Here is a 22,792-nt window from a genome sequence, read left to right as displayed (position 1 = left end):
ACACAAAACGTCAGTGAATCAATGTATCTGCGAATCACAGTGCAGAACGACCTCCCTATTTCGTTTCCTTTCCATCCCACCTGTATTTTGTTCCGTCGTTCACGTAGGACCGGCAAAATGGACGATATAGCGTCAAGGGTTCCCGATCATGTTTTAGAAGTGATATTTTCCTACTTAAAATTGCACGATTTGCGAAATTGTTCCTTGGTGTGTAAGAACTGGTATAGAATTTTGAACGATGAGAATAATGATGTATGGCGGTTACACTGTATTAGAAAACTCGCTGAAGAAGCGCTCAAGTCGGATTTACTGTCATCGGTTCCCACCTATAAAGCCAAATTACGAGCTTTTTACCATGCTTGGAACCCTGACGATTGTTCCCGCAATATTTACATCAAACCAAACGGGTTCACTTTGCACCGGTAGGTGCAATAGCAGTATATTTTACGTTTTGTCACGTGCTGTGATTGAGTTGACTTCAATGCACACAACATACCCGTTACTTTAAATTTTCACACAAACCAAGCGATTTTCTTCATTCCAATATTCGCTTCATTTTCAACCTCCAGAAATCCAGTCGCTCAAAGTACAGATGCCTCTCGGAGTAAGATAGGATTCCGCCATGGACGTCATGCGTGGGAGGTAATTTGGGAAGGTCCTTTGGGAACCGTAGCTGTGATAGGAATAGCAACGAAAGAAGCATCTCTACTCTGCCAAGGGTATGTAGCTCTACTTGGTTCCGACGAACACTCTTGGGGATGGAACCTTGTCGACAATCATTTGTTACACAATGGGGATGCACAAGGCAATTATCCTCTTCTTAACAACGCTCCAAAGTATCAGGTAAGCTGATAATTTGCTACATATTCTTATCCATCAAATTGCAGGCACCAAATTTCAGGAAAAGTCAATGCGCGGTGTGACTCAAATGCCAAATGTTCATTTGAATGAAAATTCCAGCAACATGTACTCTGTAAGATTTGTCGAAAAATTTTTCCACCAATTAAATTGAAAATTTATCAACTTCTACTAATTTCTCACAAATCTGTCCTATAGAGTGAAAGACTTATGCAAAATAATTTACTTGGTATGAGCTCGTTTATATTTTTATTGAAATGAAAATTCAGAATTTCTAGCACATGATACATCAATTTATTAAAAGCTTATCTAATTTCAGATTGGTGAGAAAATAAGAGTAATACTGGATTGTGATGACAACACACTGTCCTTTGAAAAAAACTATGAATTCCTGGGTGTAGCGTTTAGAGGTATATTATTGTTTTTGCCAACAATGTTAATTTTGTCATAGTTGGTTCATGTATTTTCTAATGAAGTGGACATTTTTGTACAGGATTACCCGACAAGAGATTATACCCGTCCGTATCGGCTGTTTATGGTAATACAGAAGTTTCAATGGTATATCTTGGACCACCTTTGGATGGCTAACACTTTTTGCAAAATTTTGAAGTAAACTTGCAACACTCTCTCAAGCATGTGCCACGCGAGGATAGTCTGTTAAAATATATCTACGTTTAAGTAGAACTTCCACTAAGGCGAGTCCAAAAAAACGCGTATAAATAATGGATAAGTGTAAAAAATGAGCATCGCAATTCGAAGCATTGGCGACAATTGCGTACATAGCTTGTTTATTGAACTGTTTATACCGTAGAGCATTAATTTTCTGAACATCAGTTATCCAAAATATTAATTATCAGAGCAATGATTCGGTTTATCCAAATCGTCAGTTATCATAAAGATTATTTACTTTGAATTTCCGGTTTTTCGCATAACAGGCCGCTACATATATTATTGTGTGACATTGTAAGCACAAACTTGCACGGCGTACCTCTTCTCCACCTACCAGACAGGAGTTTGCACACATTTGGCTTTCCAGTGTCAGTTCCTACTCATCTGCAGAGCTGTGAAAAAAGTGAGCCCCGATATTGAATCTGATGTTTTATGTACATATTCTATTACGTTCAACGAATTAGGGGTTGATTCCCACACTGTTTGGTTATACGAAAACTCGATAATCTAAATGATTGCCACCCCCAATTAGTTCGAATAATAGACGCTCTACTGTAGTTTGAATCTGGTTAAGTTGCATTTCACTCACTTGCCAACCAAGCTAGTATTGGTACATTGACTCGATTACCCTTCTAAATGCTAATGCTGATGGTTAAGCATCGTAGCAATTGCTATTGCGTGGATATTTTGAGCGCTCGATTATGTCCTATACGTAATTGAAAAAATTATATTATTAATTATATTAACTCTACACAGTTAAATATGCTCAAAGTCTTTGTAAGTGAGCTTTTGATTCATGCAGAAATGTCAACATGGAATTTTGAAGAGTATAATTGTGCGAGAATAATGTATAACAATGTACTGAAGTTCATTGCTAGTAACATAACAATACTGATTTCAAGATACCAATCAAGTCAGTGATGTATCCTATAGCTTGATTCTATGAAAGTTCCGGTGAATTTGTTATCTTGAAATACCACAGTGTAAGAATAATTATTTTTTAAGAAATTGTATATTTCCATAGGCTATGACCGACTACTTTCTGACAATTATAAATAGCAACCTTTTTATAAAAGCTAAAGCAGGTAGTGTGTGTGTGTGAGTTAAAAATTAACAAAGTGGGAGAGACAGTCGTAATAAGCAAAACAATGTTCTAATGTACATATTTATTGGTAATTATTACTATTTATTAAGAATTACCCTAGGTAGAATTCGTCGATTATTTTTTCTAAACTTTTGTACAGAATCGTGTACATAGTGATTATTGCATCTGTGAAAAATAAACTTTTTTTCAGAAGTGTCCGTATGGTTTTAGTTAAGGTGTATTTTAAATGCTGTTTGTTAAGTTTGTGCTCAGTGTTTCAAAATAGTTTATTACTCAAACTAATCACAAGAGTATGCATTAAACCCGATTGGTCTTTCCATTTGAAACTGTGGAATGCAACGAGTAGTGCCTTTAATACCGTCAAATTTTAATGTGGTTTCACAAATACAAAAATACTGACAGATACGATACAGGAAGAGATATCAGTTACATGTAATATCTCAAAACATCTAATTCCACAACAAAATATCTCGCAAAATAACCCCAGCAATAATAACCCACAACAATAATATCATGAGACAAAACTTTATAACACAAAATAACCGTAGACAAAACATCTCGAGGTGATGGAACACTGTTTTTGTTGTATGCAATTTGTTGGTGTGTGTGGGATTAGTGGGGTTATTCAGTTCCTGTTCTTTTGTCACGGGTTATTTAGCTATGTTATTTGGTCCCTGTTTATTTTGTCTCGAGTTATTTTGTCGTTTGATATTCTTGTGACTAGTTATTGTTTTGTAGATAGCTGAGATGGTTATTTTGTTGTTGAGATATATTCACGTCCCACCGAGGTATCACTTTAATGATAATTTAAGATTTATATGATGCCTGGTAAGTTGTTATTTTTCCTAGTCCTTCTAGCACTGCAATCTTGTAATAATTTTTTAACAAAATTTTTAGATAAGTTTTTTTTTTTTGCCATAATTCTGCGCAAAAGTTTCAATTTTGGCTTTTCACTTTTTACTCATTGAAAGTATGACGGCCCATTGGTAACTGCTACTCATCAGGGTATTTTGTGAAATATATTTGAAAAATGAAATACAAAAAAAAAAATTTTAAGCGAATGTATGATCATATTTGTAAATAAATCATTTTATCTTGAAATGAAAAAAATGAATTCAGCTTTCCATGCATGTAACACTATCCTACATACCTAATACGCGGTATCACAATTATCAAAAATAGGTAATATGTATATTTGGTGGCAACTACATCAAGAGTTGGGATCGGTAAAAGATATTCCGCAAGTACTTGTTATTTTTTCGTGTGTATTTTTGATAATCTTTGTTACAGCCCTCTATTTGGATTAAATTGAGATCGAAATCCTCCACCATCTACAGTTGGAAAATCGGTGTAGCATTTTTGGAAATATTAAAGGGGATACAATCATGTGTAACTACATCATTTTATACTTTCTGCAATATCTACACGGATGAATATTGTTTCAACTATTCTACAGGCTTAGATTGAAGGAACTGTAGCCAAGCGTGAATTGTAACGAGAAGGAAAACTTGAAGAATCGGTAATAAATATCAGGGCAGAATTGTGCCCACTTTGTGATTGATAGTCATATTAAATTTGAAATGAATGTGAAAATGTATTTTACAAATATTCAACTTCTGCAGCAACAGACGAATTCATAATTCTTAACGCGTATGTTTTAAATAAGAAATAATTAATATAATCAGCAGTTTGCTGACTAATTGGGTAAAGTATTCATCTATATTAATTTTCCATAGTATAGGAATATATCTTTTTGTAACACCTGCATGAGAAGTTCAACTTCGCATACCAAAAAGTACGCGCAAAGCGCCCGATTCCCCTACACTTTAAAAACCGTTAGCTAGAATTGAAAACTATTTGGGGATGTTCATTATGATATAGTTTTCTGTTAGGTAATATTCATTACCTAACAATTGTACGGCATTACCTAACAGTTTAGAAATTGTTGGGGAATTAGCTACCTCGCGCAGCCTCTTCGGTGAGGAGGTAATGGTGGTAGTGGTGGTGGTGGTGGCGGGGTTGGTGGGGTTGGGGGCAATTCCCATTACAGGTGTTACAAAAAATAGAATACGAAACGCATGCGCACTTCGCTCGGCCGACAAACTACAGTAGTGCAAGAATCTCATACTTCGCGCACTTGAATCGTAACGTACTAATATGTGGCAGAGTTTCCTAATTTTTTTTTTTAAATAACCATGTCCATTAATTTCCATTCACCCCCAAATACGGTGCTAGGAGGGTTTGTGAAATGATGCCAATCTATAAAATGTCAAATTGAAAATTAATCCAGCGATATTCAACGCTGGCTAATCACAGACTAGGAGAATAGTGACTAGTAATAAGCTACTAATTTCGTTTGAACTTTACCTAAAATCAATAACTTATACATCCTTGTTTATGTAATTTACATTTAATACATTATTTTGAATATGAAGTAGTAGTAAGGATTTAAATTCTTACTAGTTAGAGTTCTGAATGTATTTATCCCTATTTATACTTCTAGTAGGAATACCCTATTCTAAAGGAATTATCCGATTTCGTTATCCAAGCCTATATGTGGCAAGATACTTGTCTAACATCAGATTTATTGAAGATCAACTTATCTTTGGCTTTTGATAACTAGGCTTCTAAATCGGCATTTGGTACATCTTGCATGCTTTAGCATAATGCACTTTGCAAGAACTAAAGATACGACACACGCAGTAGATCAAAATGAAACTTATTTTGTAATTCATGATTAGTTCTATCTTTCCATTAATGTTATATTCAAGCAAAAATTTCAAGAAATATAGGCTTGGATTGATCACAGCTTTGTACAATAATTATAGCTTCAGATTATATGAAAACTCAATGCCCAGTAACCATGAGAATACAGTCTGTAATAATCTCAAATATTACTTATAATGTGAAATTTACAATCAATATTTGTTGTAACATTCATTGTACAGCAATAAAAGTAATTTGTTGTACTAGGTAGAAGCTTCCAAATCAACTGAATTCGCTTAGTATAGTACTTTATATTCATTTTGAAAAACAGATACGACTTCTGTTGGATATGATACATTTTCCACTGAATCAATAATCTGTACTTATCTACTTTGTATTTTTTAATTATTGCTGTAGTATTTCGAATTGCACAAGAGAACAACAATTAAAAAATCAATATCTTTATGCTTTATGAATGCGTATAAATAATAAATGAATGAATGCTTCATTTTTGTAAAAATATCACACAGTGTTATGTGCTAGTGTGGATGATTCAATCTTTATTTCGTCAAACACAACTCGTAAGTTTCAAGAGATTTCTAGCAATTACAAGGATCAAATAAAATCAGTAGTATGACAGGTATTCCAAACAAAACAAATTATGAAGCACAATGATTTGCTATTTTAATTGATTGTTTTCAGAAATAAATACCAGCAAACAGATCTAAAATTATCAGATCATAATACGAATATTTTGTTTTCAATAGTAAAATTATCATTGAGTTACAGATCTATGTTATAATTAAGATCAAAGGTTCTTCATAATGAGTTCATTGCATAAACTAAAATGGGGTATGTGCAGAATTAATCATTGCCCAGATAGTCTTGATACTTTTGTACGGTATATCTGTGACATGTCGCTAAGCGATATAAATAAATGTTACGATCCACGTAACATTATTGCAATGCACCTAATCAAAACTTATTCGAAAAATGTGAGTTGAGTTTAATCTACGTGTGTATGACCATTTTCACGGCCAATTTGGAGAGAAGAGTCACTAGCTTTTGGTTTATACAGACAATCATCACTGAGAACTGAACGCTGTATTGGAAACTCGAGTGACTTCTTAACTTTAGTAACAGGAAACTGTGTGAGTAAAAAATTAGATACAAAACAAAATAATTTACAAAGTATAGGGCAGAGTAGAAACTGATGAATCGTTGCCCAAACTCGATAATTTTGACCTTCAAACGGATCCAAAACAGCTGGGCACAACATATGATTCAAATTCACTTGGGCAGGCTGCAAGAACATAATGATCATCACATCCTTGAATAGTGCGGAATATTTTTGCTTGGTTTGAATAAGTCGTAGTCTAAGCTGTGTTTCAATACAAGATACTATTTTTTGGTTTTCAAGATTATCAATTATTAATTTCACAATATTTCAATGTTAATTGTAATGGCGATTTTTTTTTATAACTCACCAATGCAAATGCCTGCAGGATCCAAAAATGGTAAGCTAGATTTAAGCCATAGCTCAGGACTGACCAACTCAAATCGGACAACGGCTCAACATTATATGATCCTAAAATAAAGATATAAATGCATAAAACAGTAAATTGTAAAGCAAGAACGATAAGTTTGTTGTCACCTTATACAATTCAATACAGTTTAAGAAAAAAAACTATAACATAGAATATCTTATATTATAGAAATGATTAAATCATTGTTCAGATATTGTTAGGAAAAATTCGTAAATTCCACATTATTTTAAAAAGATCGCTTACCACTAGGCGAAGGCCTAGTTATGCAAACTTGCAAAATTTATGTGAAACAAGTCCAAGCTTTCAAGATACATTGTTATCAAGGCAATTATAAGTATAAGGTAATGTCCACTTTATTAATTAACGAGACATGAATTCCAATGATAGTTATCCACTTTTGTTTACAATTCTTCGTGCAGATACGTTAAGATCATATTTTTGAAGTATGAACAAAGTACGAAAGCAAGTCAATAACAGCTAATAGAAAAAAAAATATCTGATGAAAATATAAATATACCTTGAAGTTAATGATCGAGAGAATATTCCAGCCTTTGCTTAAAACTTTTTGCATGAACAAATATTCATCTACAATAAATACCACCGCAGTTTGACGTATGCACATACCTCCAAGCCGTAGTAAGTAATATGGAATTACAACCATCAAACCATGTTGGATATAGTATATAGCCTTATCCACAAATATCTAGAAACACATATATCATTTTAAAGTATGTACTATTACTTTATTATTACATTACTATAGCTTACAATAAGCTACTCACTTGTCTAGATGCAGTTTCTGGGAATAAATAGGCTAAAAGTGGTCCATTCAATAGATTTAAATGTATTCGAAAAATAGCAGTAACAGTTTGACTAGGTTCAGCAGCCAACAAGTACAACTGAAAACATAGCAATAAAGAATATTTGTTTGTCGAAATGACTGCATTAATGTAATTCATTAGGCGTACCTGCATCACCGTTGTTACGTGGCAAGGATTCAATAAATAAATCACAGTTCTGCTGGAAAACTTGAAGCCAATCTCCATTCCAAGGATTAGCGACATGAATATCAGTAATACTCGTTTGCCAACTCTGTCTTGATTCACATATGGTGAAGGTTTGGGTAGAGTTATTCGCTTCAAACCCCAAATCACAGTGACTGCGACTAAAATTGTAGCTGCTATAGTTTCTACAACTCGTCGCGATGACGTTAAATATTCTGCACATTCAGGTCCAACGTTGCGAGGCACAGAAGCATTTACGCCACTGTATGCCCACTCCAACATGACGAAGGAATCTAAGACAATAATTTATTCGGCTAAGACAAGATTTGATGAGATAATATGTTATTCCGAAAGGCTCTGTAAATATCAGCAAAGTAACGAAAATATTAATTTCTTGTCATGGGGCATCAATTACTATAAAATCAATGTAAAACTAATCTCTATTGTTAACATTAATCTCCGACAGCTTAGATTTATCAGTTGCAAGACAAATAGGTTCAGATTCATCATACTGACAAATTTTCACGCTTTTAAGAAGACACGGATAAGAACAATTGTTTAATCAGTGGAGTAATTAAAACTCATTAGACTTAGGCTTTCGTAAGAAATAAATTCTTAGAATATGATAATGGGGCGTCTGATTTTAGTTAAGGGCACCAGGAATTTGTGCCAAAAAAAAAGTTCGTAACCGATAATAACTCATTCTCTGATATCGGTAATAATCAACATATGACTGAGTATGTGTAGAAATTACGGTGATGAGGTGAATTTTAATCGATGATTAGTCAGCGACGGTGTGTATTAATTAAAGAGGACGAGGTTAAGTGAGGTTATGAAACCGAAATGTCAAATTTATCTCACCTAGAACTGTACAGATATACGTGTGAATACGTGTCAATATAACCATATATTGATTACGAATGGAATATCAAAACTCTTGCATTGTTATATACAAACAGAATTGTTCTGTTTACACATACCAAATGAAATTTGCGATACTTACGCTATCAGGATATACGATAATCAAACCGGGCAGCAGCTTCGCTCCGCTCCGCGATGCAACGACTTATGTATTATATACACTACTAGAATTCGGGAAATTCGTTTAGGGGGAAAACGAAGTTTTGTCCGGTTACGTAACAAACTACATAATAATAAATGGATTAGTAATAAAATTTGAAAGAGAGAAGGGGTCAATTTTAAGCAATTGATCCCAGTGTTGTTAAATTTTTCTTTGTTTAAAAACCGTTGATGCAAGGCGATTAAAGACGGTTGTCATGACGACCTCTAATAACAAACGCGCAAAATATAGCATATATTGCGGCGGTAAACTGAATCGATGAAGCACGTATTTGAAACAGATACTAAAAATGTTGGAAAAAGAAATGTATTTCCTAAAATTTATAGGAATAGTCGGAGGTAGTATTCAGATAAGGGGTTTATTTACATTGTATCGACTCGATATTATGAACTACGTGATGGGCTCATGTGAGAAATCCTCTAATTGGGATTAATTTGGTGCTTGCTATACGCTCAGCAAGTATACTCTACGTAAAAACGGACATATCAAACGATGGGTTGCGGCATGCAGATCACGAATGTCGGATACGTAGTGTGAAAAAAATGGTATTACATTCTTCAGACACGCCAAACGTGGAAAATTGAAGCTCCAATAACGGAATAACTGCCTGCATTGGTTAAACAATACGTCATTTTATTACCAAGTACCAAAGCACTGGCATACAACTATAAACGTTCAATTAAAAATCGAATAAATGGCATATCGTAATAATATATACATTTTCTATCGTAATATGTCTCAAGTGTTTTATACCACGTTCAATCCTGGATAAATTCTTTTTTTCTCAGTCTTAGGATGAAATATTACGAATCACAGACTCATATTCTACCAATAAAGTTGTTGTATTATTGTAAACAATTTGGCGTAACTACTATAATCATTACTCCAGACGCTTTGATGTTGTTTCACTGATATTTTATTAAATAAAATTTATCTGAAATATATCATACCACATTTTCATTCCAAAAATCACATATAACTTTTTAAATCTGTTGAATACCACAAATTCGTGAAGCTGTTTTTTTCATACTGTTTGCACACATATGTAATCTATATCCCCCTATGCCAAATAGCTAGCCAAAGCAAACACTGAATGAACATCGTTGAGACACAACTGTGTAGAAGACAAAAGTTTTAATCAACTTTCACATCTTGTTGATATGAATATGCCAACGGAAAGGTATATGAGAAATATTACCAAGGTAACGCCTTTTCGTAATCAATAATCATACATAGTTATGTATTGTGATAATGCTAACAATAAAATTATTTTTCTTGTATCGAGTTCAAGTATCTCTTTGATTACATGCTGAGGTAACCACGAGCTTGACTGCGTCTACGTCCCACAAGGTACGCAATCAAAACTATCACCACAAGCAGAGCGAGAGCGCATCCTACTGCGATAGGAACGATGTCTGGAGTATCAAAGGCACAATCCTCAGCTGTAACAATGATTTGTCATTACTGTTGCAAGAGTATTAGTGATTCTTCACAGACAGTACTCTGTTTACATATAAAAGTAAGATTTTATGTGATTGTATTTTTTCATTACCAAAGCCAAAACTGGTGGCACTGCCACTGTGGAAAGCTTGGAATTGTAAGTTTGACACTTTGATTTCGCCTACAGTTTTATTATCTTCTTTTGTTAGGTTCAAAGTTTGGATCTTCAGGCAACGGTAAGAGTTGGAGAGTCCTGTCGTAAACTGATTGCTCCTATGCTCAAAACTCATCGAAGAGTCTGTAAATCAGTAAACAGCTATTATAAATCGTATGATTTTGACCTACCTGTAACATTTTTCCACATTATTGATGTAAATTTTGTTGCCTTCAAAGTCTCAATATCTATCAATAAGAAACTAAATTTATCTCTCCTAAACGTATGAATAGACAGAAAAAGATAACCAACTCACTGGTAAGGTGGGGAAAGTTTTCAGGTGCAAGATCTACTTGCAAATCGTGAAGACTATATTGATTTTTTGTTATATTCTTTCTGAAATGAAGGGTCAGATTATTTTGAGTGGTACTGTTGGGAGTTGTGAGCCACGAAATCGTAATATTCTGTTCAATGTCTTTTGAAGCACCGCATACGCCTTTGACTTGAGTTTCATTGACAGGTAGATCCAGTACAAGAAAGTCACTCTGTAAAAATATAATTTATGTATTATAGACAAATTGTAGTAAGGATTAGGTTGAAAGAATAATTTCATCATAACACATGGTCTACTGATCTGTGAATACTATGCTTCATTTTGATCAATATCTGTTTCTATCTGAGATTAGCACAGACCTTGTGATCGGTTGTGATGTATGTAACATTAAACTGAACAGCCATCTTTACTATAATACAAGTTTCGTTAGTCTCATTGACGATCCATTTTCCTATTTCTGGAGTTGGCACAGGTGTGGGTGTGGTCGTTGGTGTAGGCATAACTGAAGTTGTTTCGGTTGGAATTGGTGTAACCGATGATGAGAAAATTGTAGTTCCATTGGTAGGTTGATTTGTGTTTTCAGTAGAGCTGGCCACGAGGCTGTTCGTGTCAATAGAACTACTTGTTGGAACAGTCTCTGCACCTGAGAAAATTAAAACTGAATTGAGTTACAAATAAGTATGGGTTTTTTCTGTGACTGATTTGTGTTCAATTTTACCTAACTTACATATCTTTACCTTATAAAATTTTGTTGTAAGAAATACAGGTTGAGAATCGTTTATTTTATAGTAAGACATACATACTTTGTCAATAAAATGCAGATTATGAACAATCAAATTGTTGGTAGTTGAATGTTGGCTGGGATTTATATGTCTGTTGTGGTCTTTAGTCATCATTTATTTTCAAGAATGGCTTAACCTTTAGAGGCCGACCTGACTCTTTTTGGAACCAGCATAACTACGAGACTCCACGGGAGGTATTAACTATTTACATACATAAATCATGCCTCTAAAAAATATCGAATTTCAAGAGAAAAATACCAGCCCTCTAAAGGTTAAGAAAGGATATACTGGCCTGTTGAGAGCAGAATAGCTCACTCTTTGTTTTAGAGGATTCAATATCACTAAGGAAGTTCTGGTTTCACATATTGCTATCACTTGTCTCAGATAAGCAACTGACTTGACTCACAGTGTATAATGTACTGTACTTAATGACCTGAAGTATTAATATGAAATTGTTTATGTAGATATGCATGTAATGCATGCATAAAAAAATGTGATGAATAAATAGCTTTATCCATAATTCATTGGGATGTTTTCAAGACATAAGTCAACAGTATCCATAATATTTACATTGAAGGTTATCATATTGTAAGTATATCCACTGTTAACAGTGAAATTTGATCTGCAGACCTCACAGTGTCTCTCAACCAGACTTTCAAATACTTAAATTTGTGTAAGCATACTTTTGACATTGGATTGTTCTTTCGATTTGAAACCGATTTGGACTGGCCTTTGACTTCAGGGTATAGTTAATATCTTATTGTTCAAAACTGATTGGGCAAACATCATACAATAAAAAATATTATGCTCTAACTTGGAAAAGATAAATACTATTAACCACATCAGACATTTTAAAATGTTGAAGTAAATATTCTCGTTGTTAATGATCGATTTATGTGAAAAGGAGATTAACAAACTAATTCAGCATTCTGCCAAAGTTGAGGGGAAAAAAGTTATTTGTAATCTTGAATACGTAAAGAATTGATATTGAGCAAAGATGTGTAGCAATATTCAGATTAGCAGAAGTTGACAATGTTGTTTTTCCAAAGAAATATTTTAAACAAGACGGAGTAATGTATAGTCATATAGATGGACATAGCTCTGAATCAGTATTCAGAGATTGGAAATTAGTAATTGTACAAGATCGCATAAATTCATCACGGCTAACTCTTGTGTGAGCTGTCACATCAAACAATAATGCAACGTCACGAAACGATAACATCGATCATCTGCCATTGCAAGGATTTGTAAAGAACTCGGAAATCCTTCTGAAATAAAATTCCGATATTACCTGAATGCAGTACTGCCACCGAGCAGAGAAGAAACAAGGCGGTTTGGAACATTTCTAAATACAACGATAATAAATTTCCAGGAACTATTTACTTCAGCACTGATATTCACTCGAATATCTTATAAAATGCAAATCTCAAACAATGCGGAACTTTCTGAGCAAGTTCAACCATAGGTACTCGAATGGCGTAAACTCGGTAAACTGCAAAATAAAGAGGACTATGAAGAAAGAACCTGTCTCCACAGCTTACGGATTTATGTCCCCAAACTGATCAGTTTTTACTGTACTATATACATATAGGTATGTGACTAATAACGGTTGTGACGATCGTTCCAGGCCTGTGACGTCCTAACGAACACTGTCGGACACGTCCAACAGTTAGACTCCGAAATATGTCGTGAAATTACGTAGACGCACAATCTGTAGTTTTCCGTTGTTAGCTAAATTTTTATAAACAGCAAAATGCTGCTGTAGTATTTTGACTAATAGGAATCCCAATTCGGCAGAGAAGCGCTACCCTAGAGTCGGCCTTACAGACCTGACTTTAGCGTTACCCACTAATCTAATAGAGATCTGTGGCATTATTACGCATTCTGATTGTTTGACTATATTTTGCAACCCAATCAGAATGCTTAGGTGGTGGAAAATGTGGAAAATGAACATCCGTAATAAGCACCCAGATATGCGTGGAATGCTAATTATTTATTTTCTTGGCATTCCTATTAGTCAAGAACTAGGCAGCTAAATACATGCGTTACTGTTACTTGCGTGGATCAGAGCATAAACCATGCACGCATTGTAAAAAAAAATCAAGTTTTCTCATTAAATTGAGTTTATTATGTCAATAAATTTCGTGACGTCACTAACTGGCGGCAGTAAGCTGTCGCGCGATTTCGGAACGCGGTTGCCAGTACTTGCAGTACTGCCAGTATATTTTGGAATACACCCACTGTGAAGTTGGTTGTCATGACAACGTACCCGCGTAATGGCAACGCAACGTTGAAAATTATAATTGACTGAAACGTCAAAGATCGCAATACTTACACTTTGCCTCATTCTGTCATTTTGGTCACGGGTGAGATATTATCCAGAGCAATGCGATTTAAAATATCATTACGAAATACTAATGGACATAAAGGTTTAGTCACGTGTGTAGCTTGGAACTCTACTGAAGAAATATATTCTTGTGGGTATGCATACAAACACACAGTCCAAAACGTCGTTTTATTTTCCATTGTGAATGTACTTATTCATGTATATAATATATTCCCAAATGCAAATACATACACACGTGCATACATTCCCTATTAAAAATAATATAGTTTTTCAAATTCAGACAAAGTACCATTTTAACATATTTCCACAAACTTGCAGTGAAGACCATATCTTGTTATGCTGGCGACTGGAAGGTGGCACAGTGCATTCATCAATAATTACAACTTTTCCATCTGAATTCTGCCCAACGGATATGCAATGGCATCCTCGGCCTATGCAGCCGAGTATGTCTTCAAAAAAGCAATCTTTCGATATCCTCTTAATTACAACAGCTGATGGTAATGCCACTGTCTTCAATAGACTTAATTGTAGAATAAAAGTTAATTCTGTTGACAGGTAAATTTCATTTGATTAACAAAAATGGACGAATAGAGAAAAGCGTCGAGGCTCACAAGGGAGCTACACTCGTCGGCCAATGGAACAACGACGGTTCTGCCTTGATGACGAGTAAGGTCACTTACAAATTCAAGTATACAAAATAATTCAGTGAGAATAAAATATTCAGTGACTTTGTTTTTGTTAACTTCAAACTGCACACGTTTTTAATAGGACTGCCATATCTAAGATAATCGTTTGCTTAAATCACTGAAACAGCCGGGCACACAATGTTTTCTGTAACAATAGTCCTATGCGTAGTTCTAAAACTTATCCTCAATAATGAATTACAGCAGGAGAAGATGGGCTTGTGAAGATATGGTCACGCAGCGGTATGCTTCGATCTACAGTGGCTAGAGGCAGACAACCAGCTTTAAGTGCTGCATGGAGTCCGGACTGTTCTTCAATTCTATATGCACTGGGTGCGCACCTCTTGGTTCAATTTTTCAACACAAATGCTAAACCTCATAAGGTAGTGCTTAAATGTTCTATTACTAACCACTATAAACTGTTTGGAGTCAGCTGCGGCCACAGTAGGGTATATTCTCAGTTGAGTACTAAATAATTGAATGGGCATTTCTTAAATTTACTGATAGTGGCATGGACATGATGGACTGATTCTAGCTGTTGCATGGAGCCACAAACACGGGCTTATAGTATCTGCTGGTGAAGACTGTCGATATAAGGTAATTATATTAAAATTATGCAAGTAGGTTACATGTATAATTTATGGAAAATTTCATTATTTTACCAACTTTCTAATAGGTTTGGGACTCTACAGGTAACCAATTATACTGCAGTAGTGTGATGGAGCATCCAATTGTATCACTTAGTTGGTGTGCCAGCGGTGATTACTTTGCTGTCGGATCCTTTAATACAGTCCGATTGTGTGATAAAACTGGAGTATGTTATTCAATTTGGTCATATCATAATTATACTAGCATTTAGTTGACAGAAAAATAATGCGTTTGTTTCCAAATGTTTTTATCTTTCAAGTGGTCCCACGCTTTGGAGAAAGTCAACACTGGAAGTATTTATTCCATAGCATGGTCAAGTGATAGTACACAGGTAGCTATGGCATGTGGAGGTGGTGGAGTTCTTACTGCACATGTTATTGATAGGTATAAAAATGTTTCACATACTTGTACTACAAGTCCAGTGCACTTGACCTTCGAAAATTTTTTTGATATTTAATAAATTGATCACTAGCATAATTTCAATTTGTTGAATCAGGCGACTAGAGTGGAGCAACTATGAGGCAACTCTTGTTCGACGTAAGACGATTGAAGTCAGAGAAGTTGGTAGCGAGCGACATGAAACTCTTGAAATATCAGATCGAGTAGTTAAGATGGAATTTGGATTTGGTCACTTAGTCGTCATCACACCATCCCAGTGTCATGTTTATGCAACTATCAACTGGAATACCCCAGCTATATTCGATTTAAAGAACGGTTCTGTTTCTTCTGTAATTTTAGCTGAAAAGTATGTGCAAAAATATGAATAATAACATCAAATTAGTGCACAGAAAACATGCAGTCCATAAATCTTTTCTAAGGCTATCACAATTAATAAGTCATTTTTATTATAATTTTAGACACTTCTTACTTGTGGAATGGAATGTTACTACCTTGTATAGTTATCAGGGTCGCTTATTGGGTATTCCACGTTGGAAAGGCATGACCCAGGAACCCATTCATACTTCGTGCATCGCTCTCTGTTCCGACACGCTCGTTATTCGAGATCAGAGTAATAATAAATGTGAGTAATTGACTTGATGTAGCTTTAATGTAGCAATGCAGTTGCCAATGATGATGCATATTTTTCAGTACTGCACGTTTTAGAAGTGTCTAGTAATAAACCAATTATGGAAGGGCAACCCCACACCCATCTCCAAGGAGTTTCTCAGCTTGCATTGAATCATGTTGGTAGTGTTACTGAGCGACAACTAGCAGTCATTGATGTTAATAGAGACTTGTTTCTAATATCAATTCGAACTAGTGGTTTTGGAAGAGTTTGCAAGATTGGTATGCACTTTGAATCAGCCACATAATACTCAAAACAGCTTAAAATTTGAATTCTTACTCAAGTATCTTTACAGCTGTTATGGCTCAAAGTATTCAATGGGCTACAGATGCCAATATCTTAGCAGCGATGTTAGATGTCACCCTCTCTGTTTGGCTATGCCCAAGTTGCGTGCATTACAGTGATAAAAAAATGATTCGAAAAACAAGAATCGATAAAAACAACAGGTAAAAACAATAATGTAACCCATGTAACAAATTAGAGTTACAACACAAGTCCTTCATTTGTAATACGTGTATGTAACTTTAATGACTTTGTGAATCGGTAGCGAATTTGGAAAGCAACCAGATATAGTGTGTGTTCAGGGAGGATTAATTACTGTCAGGCGAGGAGATGGTGCTCTGGTTACATCTGCCTTTTATACTTTCTTTACGAGTTTGCACCAGCATATAATAAATAATAGATGGCAAGATGCACTTTCCTTGTGTCGAATTGCACAGGTAAATATCTTGTTTAAATTAAATAATCAATTATAATGGTTTCATTCAGTCTTTAGCAGTTTGATCTAGAACATTTTTACAGACAATCGCATTAATCATTACAGAAACCTTGATTTTTATAGTATATGTTGTATGACAAAATTTTACATACTAAAAGTATATGACTATTTATGTTTATATGCAACACAGCTTACAAGATATTTATTTTTACTTAGAATGAAATACTGTGGACTTCTATGGCAGTTATGGCAACAGATGCCAAAGAGTTGAGTGCTGCAGAAGAGGCATATGCTGCTATAGGCAGATTTGATAAGGTTGATTACATTCAGTACATTAAGGTGAGAAAACCACAACTGTAACTTATGAGCAATCAGATATTGCGATTATACTCTTTCAAATAATATACCTAAGACGTATACATGGTAGTTGAAAAATAACATTTCACATCATGCTTATTAAAAGAGGATCCAACCACACTGTCGGTAACAATTAAATTTTTGACAGCTCTTGCCAAATAAAATCGAAAAACTGGCTGGAATGACTTTATTGGCAGGTGATTTGTTGGCTGCAGAAGGAATCCTCCTGCAAAATGGCTTAGTTGTTGAAGCGATTCATGCCAATATCAAAATATATAACTGGAACAGGTATATTCATGATAGGTTATTGTTCTGTGAATTTTAATACTAAATATCTGATCAATAAATACAGCTGATTTACGCTTTCATGATAGGGCATTGGAGCTCGCAACCAGGCATAAGAAAGAGTTGGATACGGTACTACAGGCTCGCAAAAAGTATCTTCGTATTCTAAATAAACAAGAAACCAATCAATTGTATTTAAGTCTGACGGTGAATACATTCAATGAGCAGGTGAGGATTATTTGTTCTATATTAGTCCGTCCATTCAACATTGAAAATACTCGTGATATTCATTTATCATGCACTATTTTTCTCATTCTTAACCAGCTCATGTGTCAATAACGAAATTTTTTTTAATGGGTGGCTAGAAAGTTCACTTAATGTCCGAACCAACTGAAGAGCCGGAAAAGCTTGACAACGAATCTGAGAAGTTGAACTTCTTGGAATTGTAATTCACGATTTCAGGTCAGTGTACTACGTATCACGAATTATCAGAGCATTGTAATAAAGTAGCAATAGAAGTGACGTGAAAGTGTCTCTTTGAAAGCACTGCTAAAGCACTAAAAATATGTAGGTATTTCAGAAAATTTTTTCGCAGATTGAGAGACTTTATAAGAATTTTCCAGGACATGCTGTTTGATGTAATGTAATCTTCAGAGAAAAATTTGCTACCAGATTACAGGAGAAATGTAATACTTAACTCAGTGTCGTGACATAGGCACAATAGGCATGATTTCATCCCCAGAAGCTATGCATTTCTTATGGAAGGAAAAAAAATTTCGACTGTGAAAGATTAATGTGACCTCTGGTTGATTATCTCATCATTTCTGAGTTGCTCGAAAAGTATTTAATTTTTTTGAAAACCCCTTATGGCTGATAAATGTGTATATGAGCATATTACAGTTCTCTAATTCTTTCTGAATAACTTTTAGTATTTCTGATATACCAAACTTTTTCACATATTTCAGTGACATTCCGAAAACGATTTTATCAGTGAAAGAAAAGAGTAAAACCAACCAAATTAAATTATAATTATGGACTTATTTTGCAATAATTATAATATTATATATCTGTCGTTCAATGTAGGCCAGTTGTCACGAATAAAGTATTCTTATAATACTAACTGAGACCGAGCCATGTTATATGTCACTGTATATTATTGGCAACAATTGGCGTAAGTTTGATACCTACTAGAACATTATGAATCTGGTTGAATTTTGGTATACTACACTTAATGCACAAAGTGTTAAAAATTGTCTTCTACTGTATCTATTAACAATGTCAATATATTAAATGTAGGTATCTTATGAAAAAATTTCGCTGATGATATACCTCTTACCTTCCTCAATTGTATAAAAATATCCTAAATAAGTTTTTATGAATATAGAAATATCACAGCTATGAATATGATAGTCAATAAAAGGAATAGTGGAAGCCCGTAAACCTGCCAAATAGTCGGTTTTACCACAGGCCTGTATCGAGTTGTCAGGGCACTCTGAAATCATTCAAATTTTGGTTTTCCTGTTACATTTAGTTCATTGTATATGGTATTCTTAAAAGTACCAGTTGCTCTGGTTAATTAACATAAAATTTACTGATCATCATTCGATAAGCAGTTCCTTGATATTAACTATTTACCCATCCTCCGTTAGCTTGAATCCATGCAGCCAAATCATCCTCGAGAACTTCCATCATTCCATGTTGGATAGCTGGGAGATACTCTGGTCTTCCTTGGCGAACACAGTCCACTGCTATTCCACCAGCAACTGCATACAAAGCAATTATCTTGCTCCAAGTCATTTCCCCGTTTCTCAACATTTCCCTTGATACATCAGTCAACACATCACTGGCAGCTTGTTCCGAACTGAAGGTACTACATCCCACTTGCCGTCCGATTTTTGTGAAAAGATGAGGATGCATTTTCTCTAACTCTGCACCAATGCTTGTGAGCTCCGGATAAACTTCTCCAACTACTGTGCCACCTGGAAGTATTATTTCGCTTCTCAATCTTTTTAATCCCAATTTTCGGTGAAAGATTCCTGAACGCTTCAATCTATTGCGAATGTATTGGCCACACAAGGAAGTTCCCTGAAATAAAATATGCCAACTGTCAGAAGACAATTATTTTAAATATTCCATGTTTTTACATACCTGAGACACTGCAATTTTCACAGATGCAGATACTGATCTCCAGCCAATGGTGTGCGATAACTTTCTAGATACCACATCACTAACATTGCTGAATCTTCGCCGTGCTGAACCAACTACGTGAAAAGACGTTGATTCGTGGGTAGATCCGAGACCGAGCAAATTGGAATGCAAAGATGCTGCCAAACTGCTCCTTCGATGAATAACCTTTGCTCCACCATCTTGGCTACGGCTACTCATGACAATCCCTGACATGGTAAGTAAGAAAGTATCTTCCCATTCAGGTAACAACTTATTATGTTGTCCGCTATTGAACAAGTTTTACAGGTTTAAAAAAGATATAATATTTGAATAATGTCGATTAATTAGACTATCAACAAAGACTCTTGCGAATACCACACTATTAATTTGTTATTTTTAGAAATTTCTTCCTCTTTATTTCATGCACAGCAAAGTATGCTCTCCTAAATCACTTTGATGCTTTAATGATACACACAGATATGTAGCAGGCACGATTTCTGAGCTGTTCAGCAGGAACTGATGATTCTCATGCGGAGCACGTTATGCGTTGTTGATCCGAAGACCTTCTTCAGACTACCAGTGAAAAACAAGTAGTCTGTAATTATATGCATGAGCTAACAGGGCCTTTGGCTTAGGAACACGGATGAATATTGCAAAAGGAAGCAAAACGTTCAAGTTTTTCGTCATTTTCGTGAAATATGTAATCTTTGTTGCATAAATAATATAGATAAATATTACAAATGAGAACATATTGTAGCATACCTAAGAAATGTCGGACACCTCTGTCTGCACTGTTTAAAAATTTATCAAACTCACGATAGTTAAAATTAGCATCTGAAGATAAAATGTTGAAAATTAATTCATGAGTGTAAGTTGGGATCTTTTTTTGTATTTTACGTCAACTGAAGAATTATTTCTCATTACGATGTACAATTATGGTACTCAGTTAGTAATAAAGTTTTATAGATGCTCAAGTTAAAACCTGTATGCTGTGATTGACAAATGGCCATCTAAAACTCATTTTGATCCCTAATGAAAGTCAAGTGGGTACTGTAAGTTATTACTATTGACATACTGTCAAGACCCCCCAGCTACGTATTTATGCCTTCGGATAGGTATAATGCGTGTATTGCAGTAATTTTTGGACAGTTGAAAAGAGGCTTTACTATCATTAATTTCAACTAATACTAGTAAAAAAACGTTGATACAGTCTTGTGTATAACTACATTAAAGTGCTAATTATAATTTCAATTAACGGTCACTATATATTACAGCTGCTCATTCTTTTTAGAAATTTTCATAAATCTTTACACTATTAGTAATGACGGCCAGGTATGTCTCATACATGAATAGGTATAGTATGGTATGGCCTTCTAAACAAATTGGTTGCGGTATTGCAACATACATAGTAGTGCTAATGGTCGAAAATATTTCTATTTTTGTTCACTTACAAAAATTTCCTCCAGGCGAAAATATAGGCATTATGTGCCTGCAACTACACGTGTCACGAATCCTCTATAGGTATAGGTGCATGGAAGTGTGGAAGTATAGAACCTTGTGAAATAGCTACCTTTCGTTTGTAAAATGTAAACAGATTACGTGCTTGATCTGTACCGACGATGTCACGTTACTACATATTACTCTATTATTTAATAAAATCATATAAGAAGCAGATGCTGGGTAAATTTTTTAAATTAAGTAGTATTTCAATATTCATTTAATAACTTGTATATTCCATTGTAACTTGAAACAAAATATCAGAACGATTTCAAACGATCATTGTATCGCACCTACCTGTTTAAAGATTTTATAATTCTTTGTTTGGTCATTTTATGGGTAGAACGTACATAAAAATTACTAAGTTAGATGCAACAATGCCGAAAAATTTTACTGCTACGGAACATTAAATTTTGGGATAAATTTAGTGTGCCATTAGAGAGATAATATTACAGTAAATTATTCATTTCTATTGTGTATCATTTACATATCTGTATAAGTATGCATAAGTTGCGTACACGTAGATAATAAAAACGCCTGACTTTTGGCAACCAAACACACGCCACCTGCAAGTTCAATATAGGTATATATAATGGATGTGCAAAATTGACTAAAAGGTTCGAAATTGCGAAATTAGAACATCGTTAGTTTCGGTAGGACATTTTTCGTATAATATGACAATATCTATGTAATCTATTACATGCGCAATATAGACAAATGACTGACGTCGTAAAATATTGTAGGGAGACAAGTTTTTCGGTACAATATACCTGCGCTGAATATGCATACTATACACATGCGATTTTCATGATCTACCAATATGTCAATATGAACTAGTCACAATTAGTATTGTTGTAACTTCGTAATTATAATCATGCAAGAAATGTAATAGTACATAAAACCTGGTAGAAAATCAATAAATACATTGCAAATAGTATGAACTCACCTTTAAAATGTGCAGCCCAAAGGATGTAATGACTTATCCCTATAGTGTTCTGTCGATGCGCACGTGACAACAATTCTAGATGATCAGGACATAATAGGCAAGTTATATACATAAGCATATAGTTATGCTCATGTCCATTGAATATATTGATACGTCGTCTATATCTACACTTTTCTATTTAAATTGTTCCTATACATATTATATGCAGCAGTTGTAAAGTGCGTATATGATACGACTAATGACTATAGGTATATCATATTCTCAGTGCCGCGGACCACTACAATATTAGTATATTGCATTCTTACCGAATAAACAATCAACCATTTCCAAAATCATACCAATTATCTATAAAGACTATATAAGCTATTTGTATATCAGTTATAGGTATGTTTAACTTAT

The 22,792-nt window shown here is 34.6% G+C and overlaps 5 protein-coding genes across 14 annotated transcripts; 2 read left to right on the top strand and 3 right to left on the bottom strand.

Moving 5' to 3' along the window:
* Positions 1 to 81: 81 nt before the first annotated feature.
* LOC124297971 (F-box/SPRY domain-containing protein 1) lies at positions 82 to 3,668 on the top strand. The gene is made up of 4 exons (XM_046749464.1): positions 82 to 422; positions 570 to 843; positions 1,178 to 1,268; positions 1,352 to 3,668. The coding sequence occupies exons 1-4, from the start codon at positions 118 to 120 to the stop codon at positions 1,444 to 1,446; spliced, it is 765 nt and encodes a 254-aa protein (XP_046605420.1). The 5' UTR covers positions 82 to 117; the 3' UTR covers positions 1,447 to 3,668.
* Positions 3,435 to 9,148, bottom strand: LOC124297968 (transmembrane protein 164). 3 transcript variants are annotated; one of them, XM_046749461.1, is made up of 6 exons: positions 8,893 to 9,148; positions 7,854 to 8,182; positions 7,668 to 7,784; positions 7,510 to 7,588; positions 6,826 to 6,926; positions 3,435 to 6,641 (listed from the first exon to the last, which is right to left on the bottom strand). In XM_046749461.1, exons 2-6 carry the CDS (start codon positions 8,169 to 8,171, stop codon positions 6,345 to 6,347), a joined length of 912 nt encoding a protein of 303 aa, XP_046605417.1. In that variant the 5' UTR covers positions 8,172 to 8,182; positions 8,893 to 9,148; the 3' UTR covers positions 3,435 to 6,344. The 3 variants fall into 3 exon arrangements, with proteins under 3 accessions (XP_046605417.1, XP_046605416.1, XP_046605418.1); XM_046749460.1 differs by lacking the exon at positions 8,893 to 9,148 and adding an exon at positions 8,751 to 8,873; XM_046749462.1 differs by lacking the exon at positions 8,893 to 9,148 and adding an exon at positions 8,644 to 8,709.
* A 438-nt stretch (positions 9,149 to 9,586) lies between these two features.
* Positions 9,587 to 13,220, bottom strand: LOC124297970 (lysosome-associated membrane glycoprotein 1). The gene is made up of 5 exons (XM_046749463.1): positions 12,972 to 13,220; positions 11,258 to 11,541; positions 10,881 to 11,109; positions 10,523 to 10,708; positions 9,587 to 10,412 (listed from the first exon to the last, which is right to left on the bottom strand). Exons 1-5 carry the CDS (start codon positions 13,021 to 13,023, stop codon positions 10,273 to 10,275), a joined length of 891 nt encoding a protein of 296 aa, XP_046605419.1. The 5' UTR covers positions 13,024 to 13,220; the 3' UTR covers positions 9,587 to 10,272.
* A 698-nt stretch (positions 13,221 to 13,918) lies between these two features.
* Positions 13,919 to 19,473, top strand: LOC124299340 (intraflagellar transport protein 80 homolog). Of its 5 annotated transcripts, none has more exons than XM_046752505.1 (17): positions 13,919 to 14,161; positions 14,346 to 14,524; positions 14,583 to 14,693; positions 14,915 to 15,093; positions 15,218 to 15,307; positions 15,387 to 15,524; positions 15,618 to 15,742; positions 15,855 to 16,103; positions 16,216 to 16,379; positions 16,448 to 16,645; positions 16,720 to 16,870; positions 16,972 to 17,143; positions 17,359 to 17,481; positions 17,648 to 17,787; positions 17,874 to 18,012; positions 18,150 to 18,246; positions 18,750 to 19,018. In XM_046752505.1, the coding sequence occupies exons 1-16, from the start codon at positions 14,067 to 14,069 to the stop codon at positions 18,231 to 18,233; spliced, it is 2,337 nt and encodes a 778-aa protein (XP_046608461.1). In that variant the 5' UTR covers positions 13,919 to 14,066; the 3' UTR covers positions 18,234 to 18,246; positions 18,750 to 19,018. The 5 variants fall into 5 exon arrangements, with proteins under 5 accessions (XP_046608461.1, XP_046608459.1, XP_046608458.1 ...); XM_046752503.1 differs by lacking the exon at positions 18,750 to 19,018 and adding an exon at positions 18,408 to 18,543; XM_046752502.1 differs by lacking the exon at positions 18,750 to 19,018 and adding an exon at positions 18,365 to 18,543.
* LOC124299342 (bcl-2-related ovarian killer protein homolog B-like) lies at positions 17,177 to 22,462 on the bottom strand. Of its 4 annotated transcripts, none has more exons than XM_046752517.1 (4): positions 22,394 to 22,462; positions 19,933 to 20,236; positions 19,420 to 19,869; positions 17,177 to 19,276 (listed from the first exon to the last, which is right to left on the bottom strand). In XM_046752517.1, exons 2-4 carry the CDS (start codon positions 20,182 to 20,184, stop codon positions 19,157 to 19,159), a joined length of 822 nt encoding a protein of 273 aa, XP_046608473.1. In that variant the 5' UTR covers positions 20,185 to 20,236; positions 22,394 to 22,462; the 3' UTR covers positions 17,177 to 19,156. The 4 variants fall into 4 exon arrangements, with proteins under 4 accessions (XP_046608473.1, XP_046608474.1, XP_046608471.1 ...); XM_046752518.1 differs by lacking the exon at positions 22,394 to 22,462 and adding an exon at positions 21,402 to 21,439; XM_046752515.1 differs by lacking the exon at positions 22,394 to 22,462 and adding an exon at positions 20,331 to 20,472.
* Positions 22,463 to 22,792: the final 330 nt, after the last annotated feature.

Source organism: Neodiprion virginianus, chromosome 2, assembly GCF_021901495.1.
Source record: "Neodiprion virginianus isolate iyNeoVirg1 chromosome 2, iyNeoVirg1.1, whole genome shotgun sequence".
NCBI lineage: Eukaryota > Metazoa > Arthropoda > Insecta > Hymenoptera > Diprionidae > Neodiprion > Neodiprion virginianus.
The sequence above is the reverse complement of the archived record's forward strand: the minus strand, read 5'-3'. Positions and strand labels throughout refer to the sequence as shown.